A 25,836-nucleotide genomic window follows, 5' to 3' on the forward strand; every position below is an offset into this window, starting at 1 on the left:
TTCAGCCTCCTAAGAGCTAGGGTTGTAGGCCCGTATCCTACCTGTAACGCTGGCTGTCACGGGGTTGATGTCAGGCAAGCAGATGTGTCTGAGTCAGAGAGGGACCCGATGTGGGACGTGTTAATAGGGAGCCAGTTCAGCCAGGCTGGGGACAGAGAGCACAGAGGAAGCTGCTGTTCCAGTCCAGGGGGTAGATGACCAAGTATGAACCTGGATGAAGGCTGGCAGAAGCGAAAGAGGGAGAATGAAATTCTGGAACTATCTTGAAAAGGGAGTTCCCATTCTGTCTATTAGGAGGAAGAGGGGTGGAAGGCAGTGGCCCAGGGTGATTTGGAGTGCATCAAATAAGGCCAGCCCAGGTGTAAGGCAGAGATGACCCTGGGCTAGAAGTGACAGACATTTTCAGAGGTGGCTTGCAGAGACCGATGGGCACCTCGACACCACTGCACCTATGATGCTTGGTTCAAGCTTCAGGGCCACATCTACTTGCTGCAATCCCTTGAACAAGTGGCTTACTAACGTTTCTGTCCTGGATGATGAGGATAAGCGTGAGGACGAAGATGATTTAAAAAGAAAATACCTCTCTGAGACCCTGTACGTGGAGCAAGCTTGAAGGAGTTAAGACTGGGATTCCAGAGAGCGGAAAAACCCAGCACCAGACTCAAACCACGGCTCCACCAGGCCTGGTTTGCTGAGTGGAGGAAAAAAACCACACCTGCCTTCCCACCCATCTCTTTCTAGCCCTCACATCTGCCTCATCCCGCTCCAATTTCTATGCCTGTCACATCCTTCCAGGAAGCTGTCTCCCCTTCCTCTGGAGGTCCTGAGAGTCTGGCCCCTTCCCGCTGCTACCTCTAGCTTCTACCTCGACGCGCTGTCTCCCTGCATCTCCTCCCGCCTCCCCCCCTTCCCCGCGTCTAGCCACTGCGCATGCTCCGTCAGTGCCCCTCCTTCTCTATCCCCCATCCCCCGCCAGTGTCTGGGCCTCGTCCCCTTCTCTCTGTCTCCCTCTCCTCCCCCATCTTGTCCCCCCCGACACTGACACCCCGTTACTCCGGCAGTCTCCTCAGTCCCAGCTTTTCTCTCCAACACCCGCCATCCGAGGTAAGATGGGAGGCTGGTGAGAAGGGGAGGGGCAAAGCATCCTGCATCCCTAGATAAACAAACCCCGGGAGGGGGCGGCCGAGACCCAGGGGCCTGGCACCCGAAGAGAAGAATGGGAGGCTGGGCCTGAGGGAGGTGGCAGGCGTTGGGGCGCATATCCCCGGCCTTCTAATGAGTAACGGGGATCTCTGTGGCTGTCAAAACCAGAGCTGCGGACGAGGATGCCACCCGGGGTTCTGTGGGCTTGAACCCCCCGAGCTGTGGGGCGCCATCTCTAGCTGACCTCTATTTTCAGAATTCGCCTCCACGCCACCCCTCCAACTTTGTTCAAGCCCCCCAGAGCTACCGAGGACCATGACTAAGACAGATCCTGCCCCAATGGCCCCTCCACCCCGAGGGGAGGAAGAAGAGGAGGAGGAAGAGGATGAACCTGTCCCAGAAGCCCCCAGCCCCACCCAAGAACGCCGGCAGAAGCCTGTTGTGCACCCCTCAGCACCTGCCCCACTCCCCAAGGACTACGGTAACCACTGTCCCCACCCTGGAATCTTTGGAGCTTTAGGTGTCTTGGCTGAGGCGTATTGATGGTGATGGTGGGGCATGCTAAAGGTGATCCAGGGTAGTCTTAGTTGCAGAGCCTTTTAGACCGCTCCCCTTCCTTAATTACATTTATCTATTGGAGAATGGGGCTGGAAAAATTCTAGTCTCCCATTCATGACATACCAGTTCAATCGTTTAGTCATTCAGCAAACATTGCACGGATGCCGCTGTGAACCTAACTTTATGCTAGACACTGGGGCTACAGCACAGAGCAAGGCTCTCCTAAGGCTTTGCTGAGAGAGCTCCCAGGCCCCATGCACAGCCACACGAATGAGCCTAAATATGAATACATGAGACAATGAGGCTGATTTTATCCAGAACAGTGCTGCGAGAGCCTTTAAAGACAGGGTTCCTATTCGGAGGTCCCATCTGGACCCCCAGTTTGGAGTGGGGGGAGGCGGCTGCGGGAGAATCAAACACAGGAATAAAGGATCTAGGGCACAAGGATGTGAGGTGGGAGCTGAGAGCATCTTGAGAAACAAAGCGTCTTACCGTGCACGGAGGGCTAAGTATCGTGGGCTTCGTGATGAGGATCCAGGCTTGAGCCTTGTTTTCAGAGAGACCCACCATATTACCTCCTGAGTGTGCAGTGGAGTTCCTGCTGTCACAGTATCCAAAGGCAGAGCCTTCCTTCCAGCCTGAGACTCTGGGGAGCTGGGCTGGGTCGCTCTGATGATGCGTGTTGCAGGTTGAGGTCCACAGCGCGAGAAGGAACCAATCGTACTCAATCTGGAGAGATAGCTCCAGCTGGAAAAGAGAGTTTGGAGTGGGAAGACGACAAAGCCACATTTAGGGGGGTGATCAGAGTGGAGGTGAACTATTACCAAGGAACAGATCTGGAAGGGACTTAAAACCACACCAAGGACTGATACTGTATTTTGAGTGTGAACGGAGAGACCAGTATGTGTAATTTAAAAGTGGCAGGTTCAATGGACAGTCTTGTTATTACATTTTAATCGACGTGGTGAGTGTTTGCACGTGTATGCCGCAGCGTGTGTGTGGCGGTCAGGGGACACATTTCGGCAGTCGGTGCTCTCCTTCCGCCGTGTGAGTCTCAGAGACCAAACTCAGGTCATCAGCCTTGGTACCAAGCTTGTGCCTTTACCAGCAGAGTCAACTCACTGGCTCTTGATTGACAGCCTTAAAAGGTCCCTCTGGCTTCTGATTAGAGAGATGGGACTCAGCCGGGGCTGGATCCAGGACTTCTCCAGAGAAAGCATTGACTAGGAATTCCCAGCATCTGTGAGATTCAGACACTAGTACCAGGTTTACAGAGGCGGCAGTGCTGGAATGAGGCCGGAGGGAACGCCTGTGAACATGTCACCTACCAGAGGTAGACCAGAGGGACAAACCTCAGACTAATTAGAAAAACAAAAAGAATATTAGCTGGTGAGTTGGCTCAGTTGATGTAGTCTTTGCCATGCAACCATGAGCAGCTGGGTCCCCAATGTACATAAAAAGCTGGGCACGGCCGCTGGCCTCTGTAATCTCAGTGCTAAGGAGACAGAGGCAGGGGGATACCTCGGGCTGACTGCCCTGTCTAGACGATCGGTGAGCTCCAGGTTCCATAAGAGACCCTGTCTATCCAAAAACTAAGGTGACTAGTTGAGGAAATCACCCAGTAGCAACCTCTGTTTTCCACAGTGCACGCTGTCCATATGTGTGTGCACAGAGCCACGCACACAATATTACCTGGGGGTTTGGGGTGTAGTGGGAGTGCCCACCCCAGGAAACTGGGAAATCTTTAAAAATTCAGCTGGATCTGTCTGGAAGGCCCAGTGCCTAGACTGGGCTGTTGGAGTAACCCTGCTTAGAACAAGGGATCTGTTCTAATGTGGCTTATTCCAGAGAGAAAGCTATCGGGGGCATTTGTCCAGTTCATACGTTACTTCCGAAGAGACCCATTAGGCCTTTCCTGCGTGCTAGGTGCTGTGTGCAGTGGGCAGAAGGATGGCACCCCTAGCTGTGGGGACAGAGGCATAAGGAAGGCAGGACAGAAACCCCGTGTTGACGTCCCAGGGAAGGTGACAAGTTAAAGTGGGAGAGAAAGAGGACAGCAGCGAAGGGCCTGGGGGTGTGGTTTGGTGGCAGAGTGCTTGCTTAGAGCAAAACCTTGGATTCTGTCCTCAGCAGAGAGAGGAAGGGAGAGAAAGGTAGTGGAGGAAACACTGAGGTGGGAGCCTACAAACCTTGTTTGGGGAGTGCGCTGTGCCACAGGGTAGCAGTGTGGACCCCGCGATGTGAGGAGGTCTCTCTGTGGAGGTGACGTCTGCAGAGATGAAGGGCTGAGGGAGGGGCTGCCCACATGGGACAACAGCAAGTGCAGAGAAGCAAGAATTTGCTTGGCATGTTGGAGGGACAGAAGGTCAGTTGGCTGAAGGGGACCTAGGGAGAGGGAAAGTGTGGAAAATGGAGGGGCCAGATTGTGCACAGCCTTGTGCGCCGCGGGGAGGACTGTGGACGTCCTGTAAAAGGGATGGGAGCCAGGAAAAGGTTCTGAGCCAAGAAAGGCTGTGACGTTGGTGAGTAGGGCGGGACTCCTGACTCACTGTCCATGGGTCACGTCTCTGGGCTGTGTGGGATCCAGTCAGCTCATGCTGAGGCCCTGCTGAGGGCCACTGAGAGCAACACTTGCCAGCATCTCACGTGGGAAGATAGACGTGCCATTAGCACTGACTTGACTGGCCTCAGACCAGAGCTCCATTTTGGTCATTCAGGGCTCCATTTTGTATATACTACACAAAGCTTACATTTTAAATATTTATTATTATTATTATTATTATTATTATTATTATTTAGTTTTTTTGAGACAGGGTTTCTCTGTGTAACAACTCTGGCTGTCCTAGAACTCACTTTGTAGACTAGGCTGGCCTCAAACTCACAAAGATCCACCTGCCTCTGCCTCCTGAGTGCTGGAACGAAAGGCATGCACCACCATCGCCCGGCCTTATTACTTTTTAAATTATGCATATGTATGCATGTCTATGTGTGGGTAGACACACATGAGTTCAAGTGCCAGAGAAGCCCAGAGGTGTCAGACCCTGGACCTAGAGTTAGACAGAAGTGAGCCATGTGATGTGGGTGCGAGGAGCTGACCTCAAGTCCTCTGCAAGAGCAGCAGTCATTCTTAACCTCTGAGTCATCTACCTGGCCTCAAAACTGGAAATTTTGAGTTTCAAAAAAAACCCCCAAGACTTCTGGCTTAGTTATTTGAGACAGGGCCCCACTGTGTATCCCTGGCTGGCCCAGAACTTGTGCTTTCACACTAGGCTGGCCTACAACTCCTAAAGCTATATCTGTGGCCTCTCTAGTGCTCCACATAAGTGCTCCATGTCCTGCCTGGGTGTTTTGTTTGTTTCTCTGTGTAGCCCTGGCTGTCCTGGAACTCACTCTGTAGACCAGGCTGGCCTCTAACTCACAGAGATTCATCTGCCTCTGCCTCCCAAGTGCTGGGATTAAAGATGTGCACCACCACCACCCCGCTCTGGCCCGGCTTTTTAAAGAAAAATTACCTCTTCTGGAAATTTTACTAGGCTCTGTGTGTGTGTGTGTGTGTGTGTGTGTGTGTGTGTGTGTGTGTGGTGCTGAGGATTGAATTCAGGACTTTGTGCATGGTAAGCAAGCAGTCAACCGCTGAGCTGTTCTCCAGCAGCTAGATTTTGGAGACAGGCTCTTGCTGTGTAGATCAGGCTGGCCTAGAATTCACCCGCCCGTCTAGTCAGTCCATGTCAGCTTCAGACTCCCACTCTTCCTGACTTTACCTGCTGAGTGCTGAAGTGCCCAGCATGTGCTGCCTCTCCCAGCTCCCTCTGCCCATAGTTTGACTGAGTCACTAGGGTCCAGAGCCTTAGGGACCCTTGAACATGCAGATCTGAAGGTGCAGAACCTGCAACTACTGTTTCAAAGGACAGAATTACCTGATTGCCCAATTTCTCAAGATATCGGGCATTTATATGTTATCCAATTTCATTTAGTGCCCTTTTTATGTTGGAACTTGCTGTTCTTCCAGAAAACACCTGTGGGTTGGCTGTGTAGCCTGTTGCCACCAACGTTGTATTCAAGACTCTAAGGGCAATGATCTGGGGTCTCCTTCCCCAAGATGTCGATGGGAGTCAGCTTGCCTGGGGTGACTCTGCGCTTCTTTCTCCAGCTTTCACCTTCTTCGATCCCAATGACCCTGCGTGCCAGGAGATTCTGTTTGACCCGAAGACCACCATCCCAGAGCTGTTCGCCATTGTTCGCCAGTGGGTGCCCCAAGTGCAGCACAAAATAGACGTCATCGGCAATGAGGTAGGAGCACTGGGAGACTGGGGACGGAGGAGCCGCGGTGCCCCCGGGTTTGGGTAATCCTATGTTGTCTTCTGATGATCCGCTCCTAGATTCTGCGTCGTGGCTGCCACGTGAATGATCGCGATGGACTCACCGACATGACACTGCTCCATTATGCGTGCAAGGCTGGGGCCCATGGAGTCGGTGAGAGCCCAGACCCCAAAACCTAGGCTCCCAATCCAGATACCCTCAAAACCACCAAGGTCTCTGGCCCTAAGACCGCATCTGGACCCCAAATCCAAGCCCCCAAATGCAGACCACCGGACACCCTCCCTACACGTTGGCTCATGTGTTTGAGAAAGGCTTCCAAGCTGACCCTGGCTCTTTTGCAGGAGACCCTGCAGCGGCCGTGCGTCTCTCACAGCAGCTGCTGGCGCTGGGCGCAGATGTGACCCTGCGCAGCCGCTGGACCAACATGAACGCGCTTCACTACGCGGCTTACTTTGATGTGCCAGACCTAGTGCGTGTGCTGCTGAAGGGGGCAAGGCCCAGGGGTGAGGAGGCGGAGCCTAATTGGGAGGAGGAGGGACCTGGAGTGTCCTGAGTTTTGAGAGTGTAGGGGCCAGGATCTGAGTAAGGGGAGAAGACCCAAGATGAAAAGATAAGGACTGAGACCTGATCTTAAAGGGAGAAGGGATTCAAACAGGAAACCGGGGCTGGAGGGGCGCGAGGCGGGGGCTGGAGTTCGGGGCGTGGGGTGGACGACATTGGGATGGAAGGGAAGGGTGGGCCAGCGGGCGAGATGAGCGCCTCCTAGAGCCAGGGAGCCCTGAGCTGGGGGTGGGGCTCCATGCGGACCAAGAAGTCGCTCACCCATCACACTCCTCTCTCACCTGCCCACTCCCAGTGGTGAACTCCACGTGCAGTGACTTCAACCATGGCTCAGCTCTGCACATCGCTGCCTCGAATCTGTGCCTGGGCGCCGCCAAATGTTTACTGGAGCATGGTGCCAACCCAGCGCTGAGGGTACTGCCGCCACCCCTTTATCTCCTCTCTCCTGCCATCCTCTTCCCTTCAGCTAGCCTCTGCAGAGGATCAAGACCCCTCCTAAAATATTAGGAAAGCGAGACAGGATTTCTTTGTGTTGCAGCCCTGGCTGTCCTGGAACTAGCTCTTGAAGACCAGGCTGGCCTTGAAGTCCCAGAGACCTACCTGCCCCTGCCTCCCAAGTGCTGGGATTAAAGGCCTGCACCACCACTGCTGGCTATAAGCCATTTTACAATGGGGAATGGGGGGGTGCGGGGGGGGGCGGATCAAAAGACTTGCCCGGGATGAGCTAAGGGGGAATGGAGGACAATACTCTTTTCTTTCAGTCCTGGTTGACCAGAATCAGTGATGTAACATGTCCCAGAGTCTTGGAGGTTGAGTCTGTATATTTTTGTTGTTGTTTGACTTTGTTTGTTTTTGAGATAGGGTGTGAAACTCTCTGTAGCCCAGGCTGGCCTCAAACCCTCAGAGATCTGCCTGCCTCTGCCTCCCAAGTGCTAGGACTAAAGGTGCAGTCCCCCGCCCCAAGCGTTTCTTCTCTTTTGATGTAGACCTGGCAGGAGTGCACCACTATACCCAGGCCACATCTATGTCTTTACGCCCCGTTTCTTCTTATTCCCAAGTTGGCCTGAGCTGTAACCTAGCATAACTCCTTCTTTACCCAGTCTGGGGGTCTGAGGTGTGGTCCCCAGGAGGGTATGGCTTGTCCCACTCAGTCCCTATTCCTTCTGTTCTCTTTGGCTCACAGAATCGAAAGGGACAGGTACCAGCGGAAGTGGTCCCGGACCCTATGGACATGTCCCTTGACAAGGCAGAGGCGGCACTGGTGGCCAAGGAACTACGGACCCTGCTGGAAGAGGCTGTGCCACTGTCTTGCACCCTTCCCAAAGTCACACTACCCAACTATGACAACGTCCCAGGCAATCTCATGCTCAGTGCCCTGGGCCTGCGCCTAGGAGACCGAGTGCTGTTGGATGGCCAGAAGGTCAGGGGCTAGGTGGGGGTGGGGGTGGGGCTCAGCTCCCTCGTCCCCCAGAGCTGGGTGCATGGGCCGTAGACAGGCTGACCCTTTGCTCACCACCCCAGCAGTCACCACGTACTTCATTTTAGAAGGTGATGCCCACACACTCCCTTTGTGCTCTGCTCTGTGCTGAGCTCTGGCTCTGGCGAGGAAACACACCTGTCCCCTGACAGTGAGAGCCTAATACAGAAGTGCTTAGCATAGCTCTACACACCTGTGGCTTCACCCTCAGGTACAAAGTCAAGGCTTTGGCTGGGATGATGGGCTGGAGAGCACCACAGTGAGGCCCACCTGGAAGACATGTGGCCTAGGAGAAGAGAAGCAGAAAGTGCCCCGAGTTCAAACAAATGGGGGCGGGGGTGAGGAGAGGCCGAGAAAACCTGCCTCCATCCAGGCTCCTCAGCTTTCACCATTCTCCTGGTGTTCCTCATGCTGAGCCCACTTGTTTAGGACAGAGGGTTGGGTCAATCCCAGCTCTGGTCTGGTGGAGTTCTGCCGCTCATGGAATAGGCCGTGAAGCACTGCTACGGTTAAGGTCATGTCCAGTGGCAGCAGGGACTGTGAAAAACATTCGGTGCCGCATTTAGGCAGCTGTCTCTGGCTGGAGGCAACAGGGGTTTTATCACGAGTTGTTCTGAGAAGGCTTCCTGGAGGAGGTGATGTCCAAGCTGAGAGAGTAGCTCGCAGCAGGTATGACCCAGGAGATAGGAGGGAACAGTAAGAAAGCAGAGGAATTGTGGGTAAGAGGGGCTCTAGAGAGGTCAGAAGGATCACATCAGACCTGCAGGGCTCTAGAAGGAATTGGGAGTTTGGTTTTTGCCCAGTGAGAAACTGTGATGTCACATTTTGTTTCTTGACCAAAAGCTCATGGGGCTGTGATATGGCAGTGGTAAAGGTGCTGGTCACACAGGCCCCGCAACCTAAGTGCAAACCCCGGAGTCCATGTAGAGGTAGAAGAACCGACTCCAAAGAGTTATCTGCACAATTGTGTGTATAGATATCTGTGTGCACAGGAGAGCAGTGTCCAAAGAGTCCAGGCGTGGGTGTTGGATCTCCTGGAGCTAGAGTCTTATGTGGTCTGTGCGCCTCCTGATGTGGGTGCTGAGAACCAAACTGCCATCTTAAAGAACAGCAAGTGCTCTTAGCCACTGAGCCATCTCCCCAGCATCCTTATGTGTCTTAAAAAGGCTTCCTTCCTCCCCTGTTCTTGAGCCACGTGTGATGTCACATGCCTGAAATCCCAGCACTGGGGGAGACTAAGGCAGAAAGATCAAGATATCTAGGCCTAGCTCAAGGTGGGGATGATGAGGACACATTAGCTGAGACGGGGTCTCACTCTGTAGCCTTGGCTAGACAGGAACTTGCTGAGTCCTTCTGCCTCGGCGTCGAGTGCTGAAGTTGCAGGCGTGAGTCACCAGACCTGGCGCCAGTTTTTACTTGTACGTCACCTGTGGCTATGGCTTCGCTGCAGTAGGTAGGACAGTTCCATGACAGTGTATTTTGCTTATATACTGTGACCAAGCCATGTCACCCTTGTCTCCCCAGACGGGCACGCTGCGGTTCTGCGGGACCACCGAGTTCGCCAGCGGCCAGTGGGTGGGCGTGGAGCTAGATGAACCAGAGGGCAAGAATGATGGCAGTGTTGGGGGTGTCCGGTACTTTATCTGCCCTCCAAAGCAGGGTCAGTCTCTAACTGGGGCCTGGGATGGTGGGATGGGGGATATGGTCAATTCTTATGATGCTGCTGTTTGGGGAAAGGGAGTGGTGTTGGGGAGAGGGTCTCTTTTTACTTGGACGATGCCCAACGTAGGTTCTGCCTCCTCCCCAGGTCTCTTTGCTTCTGTGTCCAAGATCTCCAAGGCAGTGGACGCACCCCCCTCTTCTGTTACCTCCACACCCCGGACTCCCCGGATGGATTTCTCCCGTGTAACTGGCAAAGGCCGGAGGGAGCACAAAGGTAAGGAGTGGGAAGAGCCAGCCTTGGGGACATCATGTGGGTGGCTCAGCTCCTGGGATTCTGTTGAGACTACACAACTTCCCGCTTCAGTGATGTGGTTTCTCCTTTGGCTCGCCATTGACCCAACCCAGCTTTTGGAAGGACCTCTAGGGTTCCCAGCCTACTAAGACGTAGTTTCCTCTCAGGCCCGAAGACCAATTTTAGGGTAGAATCTGTCTCTAGGGGTTTCTGGAGTAGAACAGTTTGTAAATAAAGGTGCTCTCAGAGCAAAATTCAGCTTCATCTTCCCACTGTCCCCCACTCTGAGGTATGTGCCTATATATGGACAAGTGTTGGCAGGTGCTCTCATACATGTATGCATGCTCATGTGGAAATCCTCCTGCCTCGGCCTCCTCAGTGCTGGTATTAAAGGCATGCGCCACCAGTGCCCAGCTTCCACTTTCTCTCTCACTGAACCGGATCATATATTTGGCTAGGCTAGCCAGCACTCAGGCTCCAGGATCCGCCCTCTTAGTGTCCATCCCTGCACGTGGCTTTTCACATGGGTTCTGGGGATCCAAGCTCACATTCTCACACTTGAGTTGAGCTCTGCCTTTGAGACGAGGTCCTACTGGGTTGCACAGGCCGCTAACCACGTTGACGCAAGTGGTCTTGCCCCAGTCCCCCGAGTCCTGGGACTATAGGCGTACACCACTGCCTTCAACTCCTTTTAATTCTTGGTCATGCTGAGAACGTCATTCGGGACTTGAGGTCCGCTAGTTCTCAAGTGCTGTTCTCCCAAGCCACACCTCCAGCTCCCTTTCCTGCATTTTCAAAGGAAAATGTTGGGGCTCCTGACTTCTGCCTCAGGTTTTCCTTTGGTCTGCATATATTTACCTTCCATTCCCAGGGAAGAAGAAGTCGCCGTCTTCCCCATCTCTGGGCAGCCTACAGCAGCGTGAAGGGGCCAAGGCTGAAGTTGGAGACCAAGTCCTTGTTGCGGGCCAGAAGCAGGGGATTGTGCGCTTCTATGGGAAGACTGACTTTGCTCCAGGTGAGGTGGGAGTACGGGCTGGGGCGTGGCTCTGATGTGTAAGGGCCTGGGTTCCATCCTCAGCACTGAGGTTAAGGCCTCCTCACTACACCCTGCCGCAGGTTACTGGTATGGCATCGAGCTGGACCAACCCACAGGCAAACATGATGGCTCTGTGTTTGGAGTTCGGTACTTTACCTGCGCCCCGCGACATGGGGTCTTTGCACCAGCTTCGCGCATCCAGAGGTGAGTCTTACTCTGCCCCTCACTCGGGAAGCTGCCTAGAGCCCACGTCTCCCCTCAAATGGCCTCCTCTTGGACTGGCAGAGCAGCATGGTTGATGTCATACTATAGCTCTTTCCTTGGGGCTCTCTGGGGGTGCAGCTCCTATCCTTCACAGCTCTGAATTTTCTGTCTCCCCAGGATTGGTGGATCCACCGATCCCCCTGGAGACAGTGTTGGAGCCAAAAAAGTGCATCAAGTGACAAGTGAGTTGGAGGCTGGGATGCAGGGAGTGATGTGGGTCTTGAGAGAAGGGCTGTAGGTTCTCAGGTATGCTAGTAACAGTCTCTGGCATTTCATTTGATACACGTGGCCCAGAAAAATCTAAGATAGAGTCCCAAGGAAGATAGGTACTGTAGATAAGGGAAGGTTAACAAGGCTATGAGGGTTTGGAATATAGTTTAGTTATAGAGCCCCTGCCTAGAATCCCCCAGGGAGGGGCTGGGGTGTAGCTCAGTGGTAGAGCCCCTACCTAGAATCCCCCAGTGAGGGGCTGTGGTGTGGCTCAGTGGTAGAGCCCCTGCCTAGAATCTCCCAGTGAGCGCTGGGCAGTGGTGGCACACGCCTTTTTAATCCCAGCACTAGGGAGGCAGAGACTGGTGGATCTCTGTTAGTTGGAGGCCAGCCTGGTCTACAGAGAGAGTTCCAGGACAGGTTCCAAAGCTACACAAAGAAACCCTGTCTCGAAAAACCAAAAGAAAAACGAACGTCCCAGTGAGGATCTGGGGTGGGGTATGGTTCAGCATGCATAAGGCCCTGGGTTCCATCCTTAGCACTGAGAAAAAAAAAAAACACAGACTATTTGTGGAAATGGAGAGATGGCTCAGTGGTCAAGAGCACCGGTTCTTCCAGAAGACCCGGGCTCACTTCCTAGCACCCACATGGTGGCCCACTACTGCCTGTAAATCCAGTTCTAGAGGATCTGACACAGACATACATGCAGGCAAAACATCAGCGCACATGTGCACACACAGAGAAATCTATAAGATGGACATTCATGGAGCTGAGGGGGATGGATCGTGAATTTAAGACAAACCTCAACTACATAGTGAGAGCATTTAAGAAAGCAACCTAACTAACAAAGCCCAAGGCTCTAAGCAGGATCCAATGGAAGTTTTGGAGGCATGGGTAATTATTGGTGGAGGCGGGGTGTGGGAGGCAGAGCAAGTATTTATGACTGGAGGTCCAGATGCATATGGCAACTGAATGCATGGCAAATGAATCTGGTCAAGGCCTGGAGACATGGATAGATATTATGACAGAGTAGGGCATGTTATGATAACCCGGCTGAGTCTACTGTCACCTCACTTGGAACCTTGCCTTCCTCTCTAGTGACACAGCCCAAACGCACCTTCACAACAGTCCGGACCCCAAAGGACATTGCATCAGAGAACTCTATCTCCAGGTGCGTGGCAAACCAAACCATCTAGCAGAATGGTAGAGATAGCTACAAGGCCATTGGCTATGGGTGTCCACAGCCCTACACGGGCTGGAAAGGGAAGTTAAGTTGTGAGTCCTGGATGTGGTGGTGCATGCCTATGATACCAGCACCCAGAGGATCAAGAATTCCGTGCACCCTGGGCTACATGCTGAGACACAGTCTCATAACTCATGCCAGATGGTGGTGTTGCACACCTCTAATCCTAGCACTCGGGAGGCAGAGGCAGGTGGATCTCTGTGAGTTTGAGAGAGAGAAAGAGAGAGAGAGAGAGCATCTTTAGAATGAAGGGCTTGACTGACTTGTGGAGACTTCAGCTGAAGGAAGTAGAGACCCCAACACACACACATGCACACACACACATGCACACACCACATATATGTACACACACATGCACACACACACTGCACAAGCCTAAGAAGGCACAGCCAGAGGCAGAGTGCCACACAGAGAAGTGGATGAGGGAGCCAGATGTCCCTACATGTCTCCCGTGTGACCTCTTTCTCCCTCTTTCAGATTACTCTTCTGCTGCTGGTTTCCCTGGATGCTGAGGGCGGAGATGCAGTCCTAGAGGCCCTGGATACCTGACAAAGAGACAGCATCCCCTCTAGCATCTCCTGACTCAAGGAGCCCCCCCCAGTCACCCCAAGATAGAGACTCCCAGTGATACCTCCAGAATAGAAACCCCCTGTTAGCCAGCCCTCGATTACTGAGGTCCCATTGTTAACAGATCTCCCATGACAGCTCCCCAAACACAGACCTCATGTTACCCCAAAAGAGATTCCCTGAGTAGCACCTTCAGGCTAGTCCCTGTCCCCTACCCTTCAGAGCAGAGTTCCCCCAATAAACAGATTTCCACATCACCCAGGTGATGCTGGCCCTCTCCACAACAGGACATTCTCGAGTCACTCAGCAGTGGATCAGAGGCGCACCCCATTCTCCTTAAGCATAGGTCATACATCCAGAACAGCCGTCCACATCACCGTCCCCATCGAACATCAGTCTCCTCGAGATGCTGTGACCCCAAGGTCACCTGAAAGTCCCCATACGCTAATCTCCTTATCAGATACTCCCATTCACTAAGATCCTGTTCTCACCCCCAAAGAAGATACCCACTTAACCAGCCCAGTCACTCCCAATTTGCAAACACCAAACCAGTCCTGGAAGCATAAATTACAGGACACCAAGTCTTCCTGCCCTCTGCGCCCTTGAGAAAACCCCAGTGCCTTGTACGAAGCCCACCCCACATGGCCCACAGTCCCTGTGCTGGCCAAGGCTCCCAGAAAATTATCTATTTTTTAAAAGTAATAACTTCCCCCTTGGGAAAAACCCCCAAATTTGGAGACCCCCATTCTAGAATTCCGAGGAGTTCAAATTCCAGAGAATATATATATATATATCCCCAATTCCCGATGCCTCCAAATCCTATAATCCCTAGAAAGCCCCAAATTTCTAATTCCCAAGACTCCACCTACCCAGGTCACAGAATCTTCAAATCCCCAGGGAATCCCAAATTTAAGACCCCAAATTCAAACTCTCAGGAAACCCCCAACCACGAGGTCCTTAGGACCGGGAGGAAGGAACCTGTTGCTAGGAGAACATCCCAGGCTTCCAGGACTTCTCCAACCTGACTCCCAGGCACCAGGAGATCCCACAGGAGGTCTCACCTTTGGAACAAGAATAGAGAGGATTCCAATACCCTCAGTCCATGGATCTTCTGATCTCCCAAACTCCAAATTTCTCGGGCCCCATCCTCAAGGGAACCCCCAAGTCCCAAATCTCTGACTTCTAATTAGTGCAGGGCCCCAGGGCTCTCACAGGACCCCGAGTCTTGGAGTCCCTATTCCAATCTACCTTCCGGTCACAGGTCCAAGACACTGAGTCATCGGCCCCAAAGGACCTCACAGCACCTGGGCCAGACCAACAGCCTGAGGGAGAACCTGAAGGCCCCGTGGGTCCAGAGCACACCTGGGGCCCTGATCACAAGGACAGCTCACAACTGCCCCTTCACTGCATGGTCCCTAAACTCAGCATGACTCCTGTCCTCTTCAATAAAGACGTTTCTATGGCCTTCTGGTGTCAGGTCTCTGGGGATTTACTGCCCTGTGTTCCCGCTGGGTAAGGATGGGGGAGGAAGGCCATTCTTTAAAGTCAATTCCCAGCGTCAATGGCGTAAGAGTGACAGCTTGGCCTGCAGAAGATTATTAGCGTTTCGGGTTCCTTCCCTGGGGTCTCCCTGGCTGCGATGGTCTGCTGGGTCTGGCTGGAGGAGTCGGTCCGGTCTGGCGTTCTAATTGGAAGGAACCGGACGAAGTCCCGCCCCTTAGTGCAGGGCGCAGCCTATCCCTGAGCGAGGATGGCCGCTACCGAGTGAGCGCGTCGATTGGCTGCTCAGTTGTCCAAAACCTCCTGCGTCAGGAAGACGGGCGGAAGTGACTGGGGGGGGCGGGCGAGCATGAGGGTGTTGAGTCTGGAAATTGGAGGAGACACTGTGGACGGTCAGGTTTTTGTGTGTGTGTGGAGGTGTCTTGATCTGTAGAGGTGAGTGTCCCAAAGGACTGAAAATGGGGAACTAAGGGGGTTCAGAGTGTGGAATCCTAACACTCAGAGTCGGGGGGGCTGAGAGGTTCTGCAGGGGTTGAGAAGCTTTGGCAGTCTGGCTCAGGTCCCGGGGTGCTGAAGTGAAGGGGCCACTCGGGAAGGGAAGTCAGAGAGGGTCCCGGGTGGGGAGATCAGAGAAGGCTGGGGGTTGACAAGTCTGAGAAAGCTCAGATTAGGGGAGCTGGGGTGTTTCGATCTGAAGGGGCTGAGGTGAGAGGAGGGTCCTTAGGCTCCGAGGTACCTATGCTTTCAGTTGCAGAGTTCTGGGGCCCGTGTGGAGCTTTCGAGAAAGTCTTCATGTGTGGGCTCAGAGAATGTTCTCTGTAAGGCTTGGGAAGATCATGTATGGTTCGGTGGGCACGGGTGGACAGAGCCTTGGAGGAGTATGCTGACTGCTGATATTGGGGCTGGGATTCGGGGCGCTCACTGGGTGACGTTTGAGAAACAGAGGACTCTAATTTTGAAGGCTGAAGTATATAGGAAGTCTGAGAGTAGGGTCTGGCCTCTGCTGAAGTGGAAGGAAGGCTGGTACAGCTGAAGATAGAAGGCTTGGGGACTTACGGGTGCACCCCTCCCCACAGGACGGCACACAAGGAGTCGGTACCCATGGAGGAGCAGGACGCCAGAGTCCAAGCCCTGGAGCCATTCAGGGTGGAACAGGTTGGCAGGACTAGGGATATAGAGGAGGAATGTGGGGACAGAAGGGTGTGAGGTGGGGTGGAGTGACAGACTACCCCACTTCTCAGAGTCTAGCCCTGCGCCCACCTCCAACCCCCAGCTTCCTTGAACTGGAGTCTGGCCTTTCTCTCTCCAAAAGGAAAGGTTGCTCGGTCATGATAGGTTCCTGTTGGGCAAAGGGCCTCATCCTAGGGCAGTGGTTCTGGACCTTCCGAATACTGAGACCCTTTAGCACAGTTTCTCATGTTGTGGTGACCCCCAAACCATAAGATTATTTCATTGCCACTTCATAACTGTACTTTTGCTATTGTTGTGAATCGTCATGTAAATAATCTGTGTTTTCCTGTCGTCTTTGGTGGTCACTGAGAAAAGGTCATTTGACCCCAAAGGTTAAGAACCGTCATCGTAAGGGCAGTCTCTCCATTATAGGCACCGCCTCTAATCTACTATGTTCCTGACTTCATCTCTAAGGAAGAAGAGGAGTATTTGCTTCGACAGGTGACCCCCATGCCCTTCTCATCCATCTTTCCCGTCTTGCCATATTCCTTTCCAACATTCAGTCCCCGTATGAGCGCTTGCAACGCCAGTGAAAACCCTAGCGAGGAGAGTGTCTCAGCACCCTCATGCTTCCGTCCCTCTTTCAGCCATTGCTTGGTCTGTCCCAAAGAGCTTTCTGAGCCAGCTGTGACACATACTTGTAATCCCAGAAAGAGGGAAGCTGAGGCAGGAGAATCCCAAATTTTAGGACTTTTGTTTTATTAAATTTTTTTTGGGGGGGGGATGAGGTGGGGGTTTTTAAGACAGGGTTTCTCTGTAGCTTCGGAGCCTGTCCTGGAACTAACTCTTGTAGACTAGGCTGGCCTCGAACTCACAGAGATCCACCTAGTTTTCTTAGATTTTTAAAGAATTTTTTTAACATGGATGAGTGTTTTTTTCTGCATGTATGTATGTGTACGGCCTCTGCACGGTGCCCGAGAAGGCTAGAAGATGTATCGGATCCCCTGAAACTGGAGATACAGATGGTTGTGAGCCAGCAGGTGGGTGCTAGGAAGTGAACCTGGGTCCTCTGCAAGAGCAGCCAGTGCTCTTAACTGCTGAGTCAGCTCTCCAGTCCTGTCTAGTGAGCTCTTGTCTGCAACAAAACAGCAAAGATAACAAAATAAATAAGAAAGAACTTTCCTTAGAGGCTTAGGAGAAAAGCAAATATATTCTTTGGAAGGAGGATGCACGCGTGCAAAGGAGCATGTGTGTGTGTTCCTACTGGGGAGGGGGTGTGGGATCTGAGCCTTTGCATGCTAGGCATGCACTCTACCATTGAGGCACACCTCCACCTGGCCAAGGATGCAGTTGTGAAACCCACATTCTCTATTGAGTTAGCCCAGTCTAACCTCTAAAACAGGAGTGTTATTGAGATCACATTCCTGACAGGAATAGCTTAAAGCAACCCTAGAGCCTTGGGAACAAGAAAGTTTCAGAGCTCATTCTCCCTAGTTGTGATATCCCAAGTTGGGTGTGGTGGCACATGCCTATAATGCCAGCACTGGGAAGGTGGGTGTAGGAGAGTCAGGAATTCACAGTCACTCACCCTTCACTGTAGGGATTTCAAGGCCATTCTGGGATACAGAGACCCTATCCAAAGGAAAAAAAAATCTGGGAACATAGCACACCAAGAGAAGAATCCTATTTCCAGCTGTGGGGACAGTCTGGATAGGACATCTGTTACCCCATGATTGCCAAGGTCGAGGCAGCTGATTGGCTTCCCATGTCTTTATGAGTATCCCCACCTTGGAATGAAACTTTTTGTTTTTTTTTTTTGTTTTGTTTTTTTTTTTTGTTTTTTTTGAGACAGGGTTTCTCTGTGTAACAGCTCATTTTGTAGACCAGGCTGGCCTCAAACTCACAGAGATTTGCCTGCCTCTGCCTACCCTACTGCTGGGATTAAAAGTGCGCTACTACGCCCCGCTGAAGCTAAACTCTTGATAGAACTTCTTCAGCCAGGTTATGTTAAAAAGCTGCTGTCCCGGCCGGGCGGTGGTGGCGCACGCCTTTAATCCCAGGACTCGGGAGGCAGAGGCAGGCGGATCTCTGTGAGTTCGAGGCCAGCCTGGTCTACAAGAGCTAGGTCCAGGACAGGCTCTAAAAAAGCTGCAGAGAAACCCTGTCTCGAAAAACCAAAAAAAAAAAAAAAAAAAAAAAAAAAAAGCTGCTGTCCCCAACTGGAACCTCCAGACAAGCTCCAGACAGCCTGTTTCTGCCCCCACTAGAAGGCCCCTGTGCCAGCGTTAGTGGGAAGATCCTGGAAACCTATTCCCCCACCTCCTAGGTTTACAATGCCCCAAAGCCAAAGTGGACCCAGCTGTCTGGAAGAAAGCTGCAGAACTGGGGTAAGTGTTCCTAGCTAAGGATGTGAGGAAGGGCTCAGTTCCAACGGTTTAAAAATGTGGAGCTATCTCCAAGCACTCCAGGGGGCCCAGATCCAGGACGATTCAGGACTTGGTGGTGGCCTTGAGGGACTGGGGTTTACTGAGTGGTTGGGAGTATCTCTAAGGGCCAAGTGCTTTGAAGAAAATTTCAGAAAGGTTAGTAGCGGTCTCCAAAACTCAGTGGGGAGGGATGCTTCCAGCCACTGGAGTATCCCTAATGGGGACACCAGATGCCAAGCCTCCTCTGTACTCTGCAGGTGGGCTCCCCCATCCCCGGGGGATGGTTCCTGAGCGACTTCCTCCATGGCTTCAGCGCTATGTGGACAAAGTGTCTGACCTCAGCCTTTTTGGGGGTCTCCCAGCTAACCATGTCCTTGTGAACCAGTATCTGCCTGGGGAGGGCATCATGGTAACCACATACCCTCATCCCAGTTCCCTTGGTACCTACCTCCCCCAGATCTCCAAATCCTTAAGAGGAAGGGTAACCTTTATGTTTGCCCCCCTCACTGTGCAGCTACACCTCCCACCTAGGCACTTACCTCCTTATCCTAGCTTGGGAACCCCACTTTGATTTAATGGAGTGGGGTAGGCTCCTGCCCTGGCCATCCCTCGCTCCCCTTTCCTCCCCAGCCTCATGAAGATGGACCACTGTATTACCCAACCGTCAGCACCATCAGCCTGGGCTCCCACACTGTCCTTGATTTCTATGAACCTCGGCAGCCAGAGGATGATGTCCCCATAGAACAGGTGGGTCCTAAGATAACATCCCAAGCATTTGGGGCATTCCAACACCAGACATCTTAAATACTCCAGGACAGTCTGATTCTACCTGTCTCCAGACGATTTTTGACACCCAGACATGTTCCCCTGTCCCTGGCTGGGTATCCCTACTTTCTCCCAGAGAGCTAGCCCACCCATACCCAACCAGTTGGCCTGTGTGACGCCACAATGTCCACAGATCCCCACTACTTCTCTGAGGTGCTACATGACTGGTGATATGAATGACTGACACACCCACAAACCGTCTGATCTCAACAGAGTGTTCCAACAAACTCTTTAAAAATTATCCCTATTTATTTTTGAGACAAGGTTTCTGTAGTCCAGGATGGCCTCACAATTGCCATCTTCCTGCCCCTACCCTCCCAAGTGCTGGGGTTACTCCTATGCATGTGCTCCCATGCTTGGCTCCAACATACTGTATAGTACGTGCAGGGCACCTCAACATTGGTGTCTTGCTACTCTGGTCATGTGCTCTGTGACCCCCAGACTCTCCTCAGTTCTCTATCACATGGCTGTGTTGGGCACACCTAACACCCTTATCTCTGACTTGTAGCCCTTAAGTCATGCATTCTTGATACCCCAGTGTTCGTAGAATCCCCGCCTGAACACCTGGGCCTGATATCGCTCAGCCCCCTCCCTGCATTGCCCTTTTCACCCCTCCCACTCAGACAGGCCTCCTGCAATGCCATTGCTGACTGAAGCCTCCCCTAGCTCTAAATGCTCCTCCATGCTCCAGTATACCTCCCCATACCAGGTCTTTAACATCCCAGTCCTGGCGTTTACCACGCCCTTTAACCTCTACCAGAGCCTGGCCCCAGCAGTGCACTCCCAGCTGACCTCTGCATGGATCCCTGGGAGTGCCCATTTCTGTCCCAGTCTCTCCGATGCCAGCTGAAGTTTTCACAGTGTAGTGACCCTTGATGTCTTCTTCAGCAGCATAGGCCCCGCCTCCTCCCCAGGGAATGGACACACATAAACACAGGGCTTCCTTCCCCAATAGCCTTGTCCCCAGAACCTGTAGATTGCCACTCCTCAGCCACCATAGCTTTCACCCACTCTGGGGGTTTGCTGACCCTTGTCCCCTGACCAACTGTTGATTCCTGCTGACTTTTCAAACTCGGGATATCTGGGATATCTACTGACCTTCAACCGGCTCCCGCAGCCCCGGCCGCCTCCACAGCCCATCACCTCGCTGCTGGTGGAACCGCGCAGCCTGCTGGTGCTCCGGGGCACTGCTTACACTCACCTGCTCCACGGCATCGCAGCCACCCTTGTGGATGAGCTGGATGCCGCCTCGCTGCCACCCAATGCAGCTGCGTGCCAGTCGGCGCTGCCCGGAGCCCACTTGGTGCGCGGCACCCGCGTCTCCCTGACCATTCGCCGTGTGCCCCGTGTGCTGCGCGCCAGCCTCCTGCTGAGCAAGTGACTGCTCAAGTTCTGCCCGTTCTGTGACCTTGGAACCCTAGGGTAGAGGTAGCCGTCAGGGTTATTTATTTTCCCAGTAACTGTGGAAACCATGGAGAGGACGCCGTTCCAAATAAACCGAAAATACCTTTTCTTGTTTTGGATTTTTTACTAGGTGGGAACAGATGCTGTGGCTTCCTTCCTCCCCGCCCCCTCTCCAATACGGGGATAGAACCCAAAGCTTTTTGGATGCTAGGCAAATGTTGTTTATATATAGCATATATAGTTTAGTGCTACACAGCTAATCTATAACCCTAGCAACAATTTCCTTTTTTAGTTTTGAGACAGGCTCTCCACAAGTTGCCCAGGCTGGCTTTGAACATGAGATCTAGCCTGAAATGACAGACAGGCATGAGTTACCAGGTGCTTAGACAAGGGATGGGCCGCGGGGGTCAGATACATGGGTTCCTGAAGGTGACAGGATGCTGGGTTTGAGGGGATGGGTGGAGTTTTCTGTGTCAAAGGGATGGCTGCGGCCGGGGTGGGGGTGGTGGGGTGGTGGTGTTATTTGGGAAGGTTAGGTTCTCCTGCTGGGGAGGAAGGAGTTAAGTATCTCTGTACCTCAGCAGGGCATCAGGTTTCTTAGGTCCAGGTTCCTGCTGGAAGGGGTGGAGCCAGGCCGGCCCCTGGGCCTCTCAGTAGCCTCCGGCTTGGAAATATCTTGCTGAGGAAGAAGCATGGGGCCCTGGCCGAGAAGGAGACGCTGACTGACGTCCTCACCTAACTGGCCCCAGTCCACAGTGATGGCCCTGTCCCCAGCTCTTGGCCATGGACTCTCCTCAGAGCCCCTCAATCATCCCCTGGGTGCTCCTAGGGAGCTGGACGTTGCTGGATGTACCATCATGCCTGCAGAAGAGACAAACAGGTGGGGATTGGGGCTTGATATCTGGCTGCCAAGGGAGGGAACAACGGAAAGGACCACATGTGACCATGATTGAGTAAGAACGTGGAGGAAACTGGGAATGGGGTTTGGGTGGAAGATGAGGTACAGTGGCTCATACGGGACCCCATCAGCATTCCTTATCTCTAGGTCAGAGCAGGCCCAGGCCTCCTTGGGCCCTCCTGAACACGTCACAGGTGAACTGAAGGACTCTGAGCCTGCCAGCAGTGCCCCAAGACTACCCCTGGCCTCTTCCCGCGAGCATCAGGATGGGGGCAAGCGCCGTGAGGTGAGCTGGCCACACCCTTTGGGCCAGTCCCACTTCCTCTGGTCCCTAGAATATGCCTCTTGCTCTAGGAACAAATGATTCTGAGGAGGTGTTGGGTGTTAGTGGGGGAAGGGACGCTGTAAGGATATTTATTTGCCAATCAGCACAGAAGTACTGCAAATATTTTTAAATTTTTGTGTATTTATTGTGTGTGTGTAAATGTGGGCAGGAGCACATATGTCGCTCAGTCACTCTCCACCATGTTTCTGAGACAGGGTCTCCCACTGAGCCTGGAGCTCACTGATTTGGTGCCAGGTTGGCTGGCCAGTGAGCCACAGGGACCCGCCGGCCTCCACCTCTCCAGCACTGGCGGTGAACGGTGCCACACTCTCGGTTCTTTGGGTCTGGGGATCCAAACTCGAGTCGCCACAGAAAACACTATCCACTGAGCCAGCTTCCCCCACCTCCCTGTTTGAGACAGGTTTTCACTGTGTAGCTCAGGCTGGCCTTGAACCTTCAGTTCTCTTGCCTGCGGGAGCTGGGATTTTAAGTATGTATCTCCATTTCTAAGCTGGACATGATAATTTCATTAATGGCCTTAGCATGGCCTCATTCTGCTCCATTACCCCTCCCAGTTTAGACCCGTATGAAGAGGTTTCTTATAGGCTCGAGAGCCTGAAGATCTTGACTTAGTTGTCTCCAACCTTGGGGTGAAAGGCTGCGCAGTAGGAGCAGCCCTGGGCTGCTCTGGAGATGGGCGGTGCTCCAGAAAAGCCGCCTACAGAGCAGCAGCCGGAATGGGAGAGGGTAGTGTCACGTGCGCGTTGGCCCACTGACTTGGCCCCTGGAATCCCCAGCATGCTGTCTCTGGCCTGGAAGTCCTAGAAACTGAGCAGGACAGCCTCCATCTTTGTCTCTTGGGATTGAGCTTCCAGCTACAGGACCTGGAACAAGGCCTGGGATCATGGACACTGGCCCACAGCAGGATTGTCCAGCTGCAGGTGGGTAGGGGAAGGCCAGGATATGAGAGAGCAGCAGAGTCCTAGGCACGGGTGCAAGCTTCCTGGGGTGGAATGTGGGGTTGGTACATATTCTGCCTTCTGCATAGGGCATGGAGGAGGAGATAACTCCAGGTTTGGGGGGTCTGGTATCACTGTCAACCTGTGAGAGTGTCTAACCGTCTGTCTTAGGCCCTGCAGGCAGAGCTACGAGGGGCAGCCGAGCGTGTGGATGCATTACTGGCATTTGGTGAGGGGTTGGCAGAGAAGAGTGAGCCCAGGGCCTGGGCATCTCTGCAGCGGGTCCTGAGGGCCCTGGGAGCCCACCGAGATACCATCTTCCAACGACTCTGGCAGCTACAGGCCCAGCTGATCAGCTACAGCCTGGTAGGGTCTGCCCTGGTCGTCCCTAGCTCAGGCCCTAATCCCCCAACTCCCATGACGTCTGTCCTCTGCTCCAGGTGCTTGAGAAGGCCAACCTCCTGGACCAGGACTTGGAAGTTGAGGGAGACTCAGACGGGCCAACACCTGGTGGAATCTGGGGGCCCTGGGCACCTAGTACCTACCCGACTCCTGCAGAGTTGGAATGGGACCCAGCAGGGGATGTTGGGGGTCCTGGGCCCTCAGGGAAAAAGATATCTCGGATGCCAGGAGTTCCCTGTGAGCTGTGTGGCTACAGGGGACCCCAGGGCAGCGGACAGGGCCTTGAGGTGAGATCTGCCCCCTCAAAGGCCCCCCTACTTGGCTGGGCACCTCTGCACTTTTTAGTGTGGCCGTCTCAAGGAGGACTTGGTTCTGTCTCCCCCTCTAAGCCTCTCTGTCTCTCTCTGTTTTTTTTTTAGACAATTCACATTATGCAGCACAGGCTGGCTTTGAACTCACAATCCTCATGTCTTAGTCTGTTAAGTGCTAGGATTATAGGCATGCACTGGCATGCCCACCTATCTGCGTCCACCATAAAGGTCACCATGATTCTCTTGTGCTCTGTTTCTCCTTCCTCTTAACCTTTGTCCTGTCGTTCTGCTCTTCCCTGTGTGCAGACACAATCCTGTCCCTCCGAACACACCAGCCTCACTCCCACCTAAGCCCTGGATGCATGCCCAGCTCACCTCTCCCCTCTCAGTCCAGCCTCCTCTTGTGTCACCTCTCCAGAGAGCTGATGTGACCCAACTTAGCATTTCCAGTCATTATTTCCTGAAATTCCTTACCGCAGCTTGATATGATCCATTCACTTGTTAATTCGGGTAGAATGTTCATCTCCCCAGGGACCAGAATGTCGCCCATTTCCATCCTCACCATGTCTCCTAGAACTGTGCCTGGTTTGTAACAGACACTCATGAAATATTTGTTGAGTGAATGGATAAGTAGTTTCTCTCTTCTTGGTTTCTTGGGCTCCGCCCCTCTGATTTCCCCATGAGAGCTGTGTGTGCATAATTTTGTCTCCTTCCAGACCCTTCTGTAAACCATGCTTCCAGTCTTCCAAGAACCACGAGCCTTTCTTTTCCCACAGGACCTGCTCACGTTGGGGCTCAGCCACCGGAAACATTTAGCAGCTCACCACCGAAGGCGTCTCCGGAAGCCTCAGGTGAGCCAGGAGCAGTGGCGGATGCTGACCGCAAGTAAAAAGAGATCCAAGCCATACTGACTGCCACACATGTCACGAATTCAGGACCTAAAATGTTATCAGAGCTCAATCTCTGTCTCAATCTCTGGCCTCCACTTCAGCCCCAGTCACTACAGTCCCTTCTCTCTGCTTTACTAACCTACCCTTATGACCCCCTGACCTACTAGCAGTGGCCAAAGTCTCAGGCCTGACTTCACCCGTCTAGCTTGGGTCACAGGCTGCACCCTGGAACTAGTCAAAGTGCTCTCATTGGCTAGATCTGAGTCAAATGCCCCATCATGGAAGAGGGGAGAGTGGAAGTCAGTTTAACATGACTCTGAAGGCCTGAGAGTAGAGGCACCCCCACACCCACACACCATCCCAGCAATGTTATCAGGAAAAGGGCAGTGGACACATAATATAGGACAGGTACGGGCAGACACCCACCACCCTATAAATTCATGTGCAGTTCAAGAGTGCCAGGGAAGGAGAAATAAAGCCAGCCCTGTAGGTCTAGAGTAGAGAGAGAATGTCCCCCCGGAAGTGTTACTGCCATTCATTCTGCTGCTGGCTCCCGTCTCCCTCAGGACAAGAAGAGACAAGCGTCTCCCAGTCCACCAGATGTGATGCTGGAGGTGGATCCCGGGTGAGAATGGGCAGGGATGTGGGCGAGAGGGGTCATGGTGGCAGCCCACCCTTCTCAATAATCTGTGTCTCTTCTCAGGGTCCCTGCTTCTGCTTCCAGGCGACCCCTGACGCTCTTCTTTCTCCTTCTCTTCTTCCTTCTGGTGGGTGCCACATTGTTGCTGCCCTTGTCAGGGGTCCCCTGCTGTTCTCATGCCCGACTGGCCAGGACGCCCTACCTGGTGCTCAGCTATGTCAATGGTCTTCCTCCAGTGTGAGTCCATGGCCAGACATGTGTATTAAATGGTTACTTTTCCAAAGATGTCTGAAAACATTGAGTGCTTTGAAAACTTGGAAACAGAGACAAGACAGCCTGGATATGTCTCCTGTGTCTGAGGGTAGAACACAGAACGGAAGGATCCTACCTTAATTGGGGTTTCCCAGACTAATGCAAGATTAAAGGCCAAGTTGTTGGCTCCAGAGCTGACAAAAGGAAGAATGGTAGGAGGAGGAGGAGGATGCGGTCCAGGAAAGGGGAAGCTGGCGGCTGCTATCGGTACCCAGAGTACTGAATGGCTGGGGACCCTGGGAAACTGTGGGGAGCACACTCTATCTTGTTCCAGGCTTCCACACCTCCCCGGAGAGGTCTCTTCCTGGGGAGGCCGACTCCCTATGTCCTGTCTGCCTATCCTTCCGTGAACACCGTCTCTGGGGGCTGGGAGAAAAAGAATAGCGCAGATGGCACCTGCCACCGGATGTTAGAGGCAGGTGTGAGGCTGAGGCAGGTGCT

At 53.1% G+C, this 25,836-nt stretch overlaps 3 protein-coding genes and 1 long non-coding RNA gene across 7 annotated transcripts; 3 read left to right on the plus strand and 1 right to left on the minus strand.

The window, feature by feature from the left end:
* Positions 1-1,458: 1,458 nt before the first annotated feature.
* Clip3 (CAP-Gly domain containing linker protein 3) lies at positions 1,459-14,786 on the plus strand. The gene is made up of 13 exons (XM_038339386.1): positions 1,459-1,624; positions 5,852-5,991; positions 6,081-6,174; positions 6,363-6,524; positions 6,878-6,996; positions 7,766-8,002; positions 9,584-9,719; positions 9,867-9,995; positions 10,885-11,028; positions 11,130-11,253; positions 11,431-11,495; positions 12,622-12,694; positions 13,244-14,786. The coding sequence occupies exons 1-13, from the start codon at positions 1,459-1,461 to the stop codon at positions 13,296-13,298; spliced, it is 1,644 nt and encodes a 547-aa protein (XP_038195314.1). The 3' UTR covers positions 13,299-14,786.
* A 354-nt stretch (positions 14,787-15,140) lies between these two features.
* Alkbh6 (alkB homolog 6) lies at positions 15,141-20,765 on the plus strand. 3 transcript variants are annotated; one of them, XM_038339399.1, is made up of 8 exons: positions 15,206-15,268; positions 15,910-15,988; positions 16,436-16,504; positions 16,986-17,043; positions 18,330-18,390; positions 18,687-18,838; positions 19,060-19,176; positions 20,372-20,765. In XM_038339399.1, exons 3-8 carry the CDS (start codon positions 16,455-16,457, stop codon positions 20,633-20,635), a joined length of 702 nt encoding a protein of 233 aa, XP_038195327.1. In that variant the 5' UTR covers positions 15,206-15,268; positions 15,910-15,988; positions 16,436-16,454; the 3' UTR covers positions 20,636-20,765. The 3 variants fall into 3 exon arrangements, with proteins under 3 accessions (XP_038195325.1, XP_038195327.1, XP_038195326.1); XM_038339397.1 differs by lacking the exon at positions 16,986-17,043 and having other exon boundaries at positions 15,141-15,268; XM_038339398.1 differs by lacking the exons at positions 15,206-15,268; positions 15,910-15,988; positions 16,436-16,504 and having other exon boundaries at positions 16,847-17,043.
* LOC119820788 lies at positions 16,843-21,574 on the minus strand. The gene is made up of 3 exons (XR_005286534.1): positions 21,235-21,574; positions 20,456-20,671; positions 16,843-17,138 (listed from the first exon to the last, which is right to left on the minus strand). It is a non-coding gene; the product is annotated as an uncharacterized LOC119820788 (long non-coding RNA).
* Positions 20,899-25,366, plus strand: Syne4 (spectrin repeat containing nuclear envelope family member 4). Of its 2 annotated transcripts, none has more exons than XM_038339395.1 (9): positions 20,899-21,036; positions 21,240-21,538; positions 21,704-21,842; positions 22,679-22,822; positions 23,012-23,206; positions 23,281-23,529; positions 24,330-24,404; positions 25,010-25,068; positions 25,147-25,366. In XM_038339395.1, exons 2-9 carry the CDS (start codon positions 21,417-21,419, stop codon positions 25,322-25,324), a joined length of 1,161 nt encoding a protein of 386 aa, XP_038195323.1. In that variant the 5' UTR covers positions 20,899-21,036; positions 21,240-21,416; the 3' UTR covers positions 25,325-25,366. The 2 variants fall into 2 exon arrangements, with proteins under 2 accessions (XP_038195323.1, XP_038195324.1); XM_038339396.1 differs by having other exon boundaries at positions 23,021-23,206.
* The last annotated feature ends 470 nt before the right edge of the window (positions 25,367-25,836 follow it).

This window comes from Arvicola amphibius, chromosome 8 (assembly GCF_903992535.2).
Source record: "Arvicola amphibius chromosome 8, mArvAmp1.2, whole genome shotgun sequence".
Taxonomy (NCBI): Eukaryota; Metazoa; Chordata; class Mammalia; order Rodentia; family Cricetidae; genus Arvicola; species Arvicola amphibius.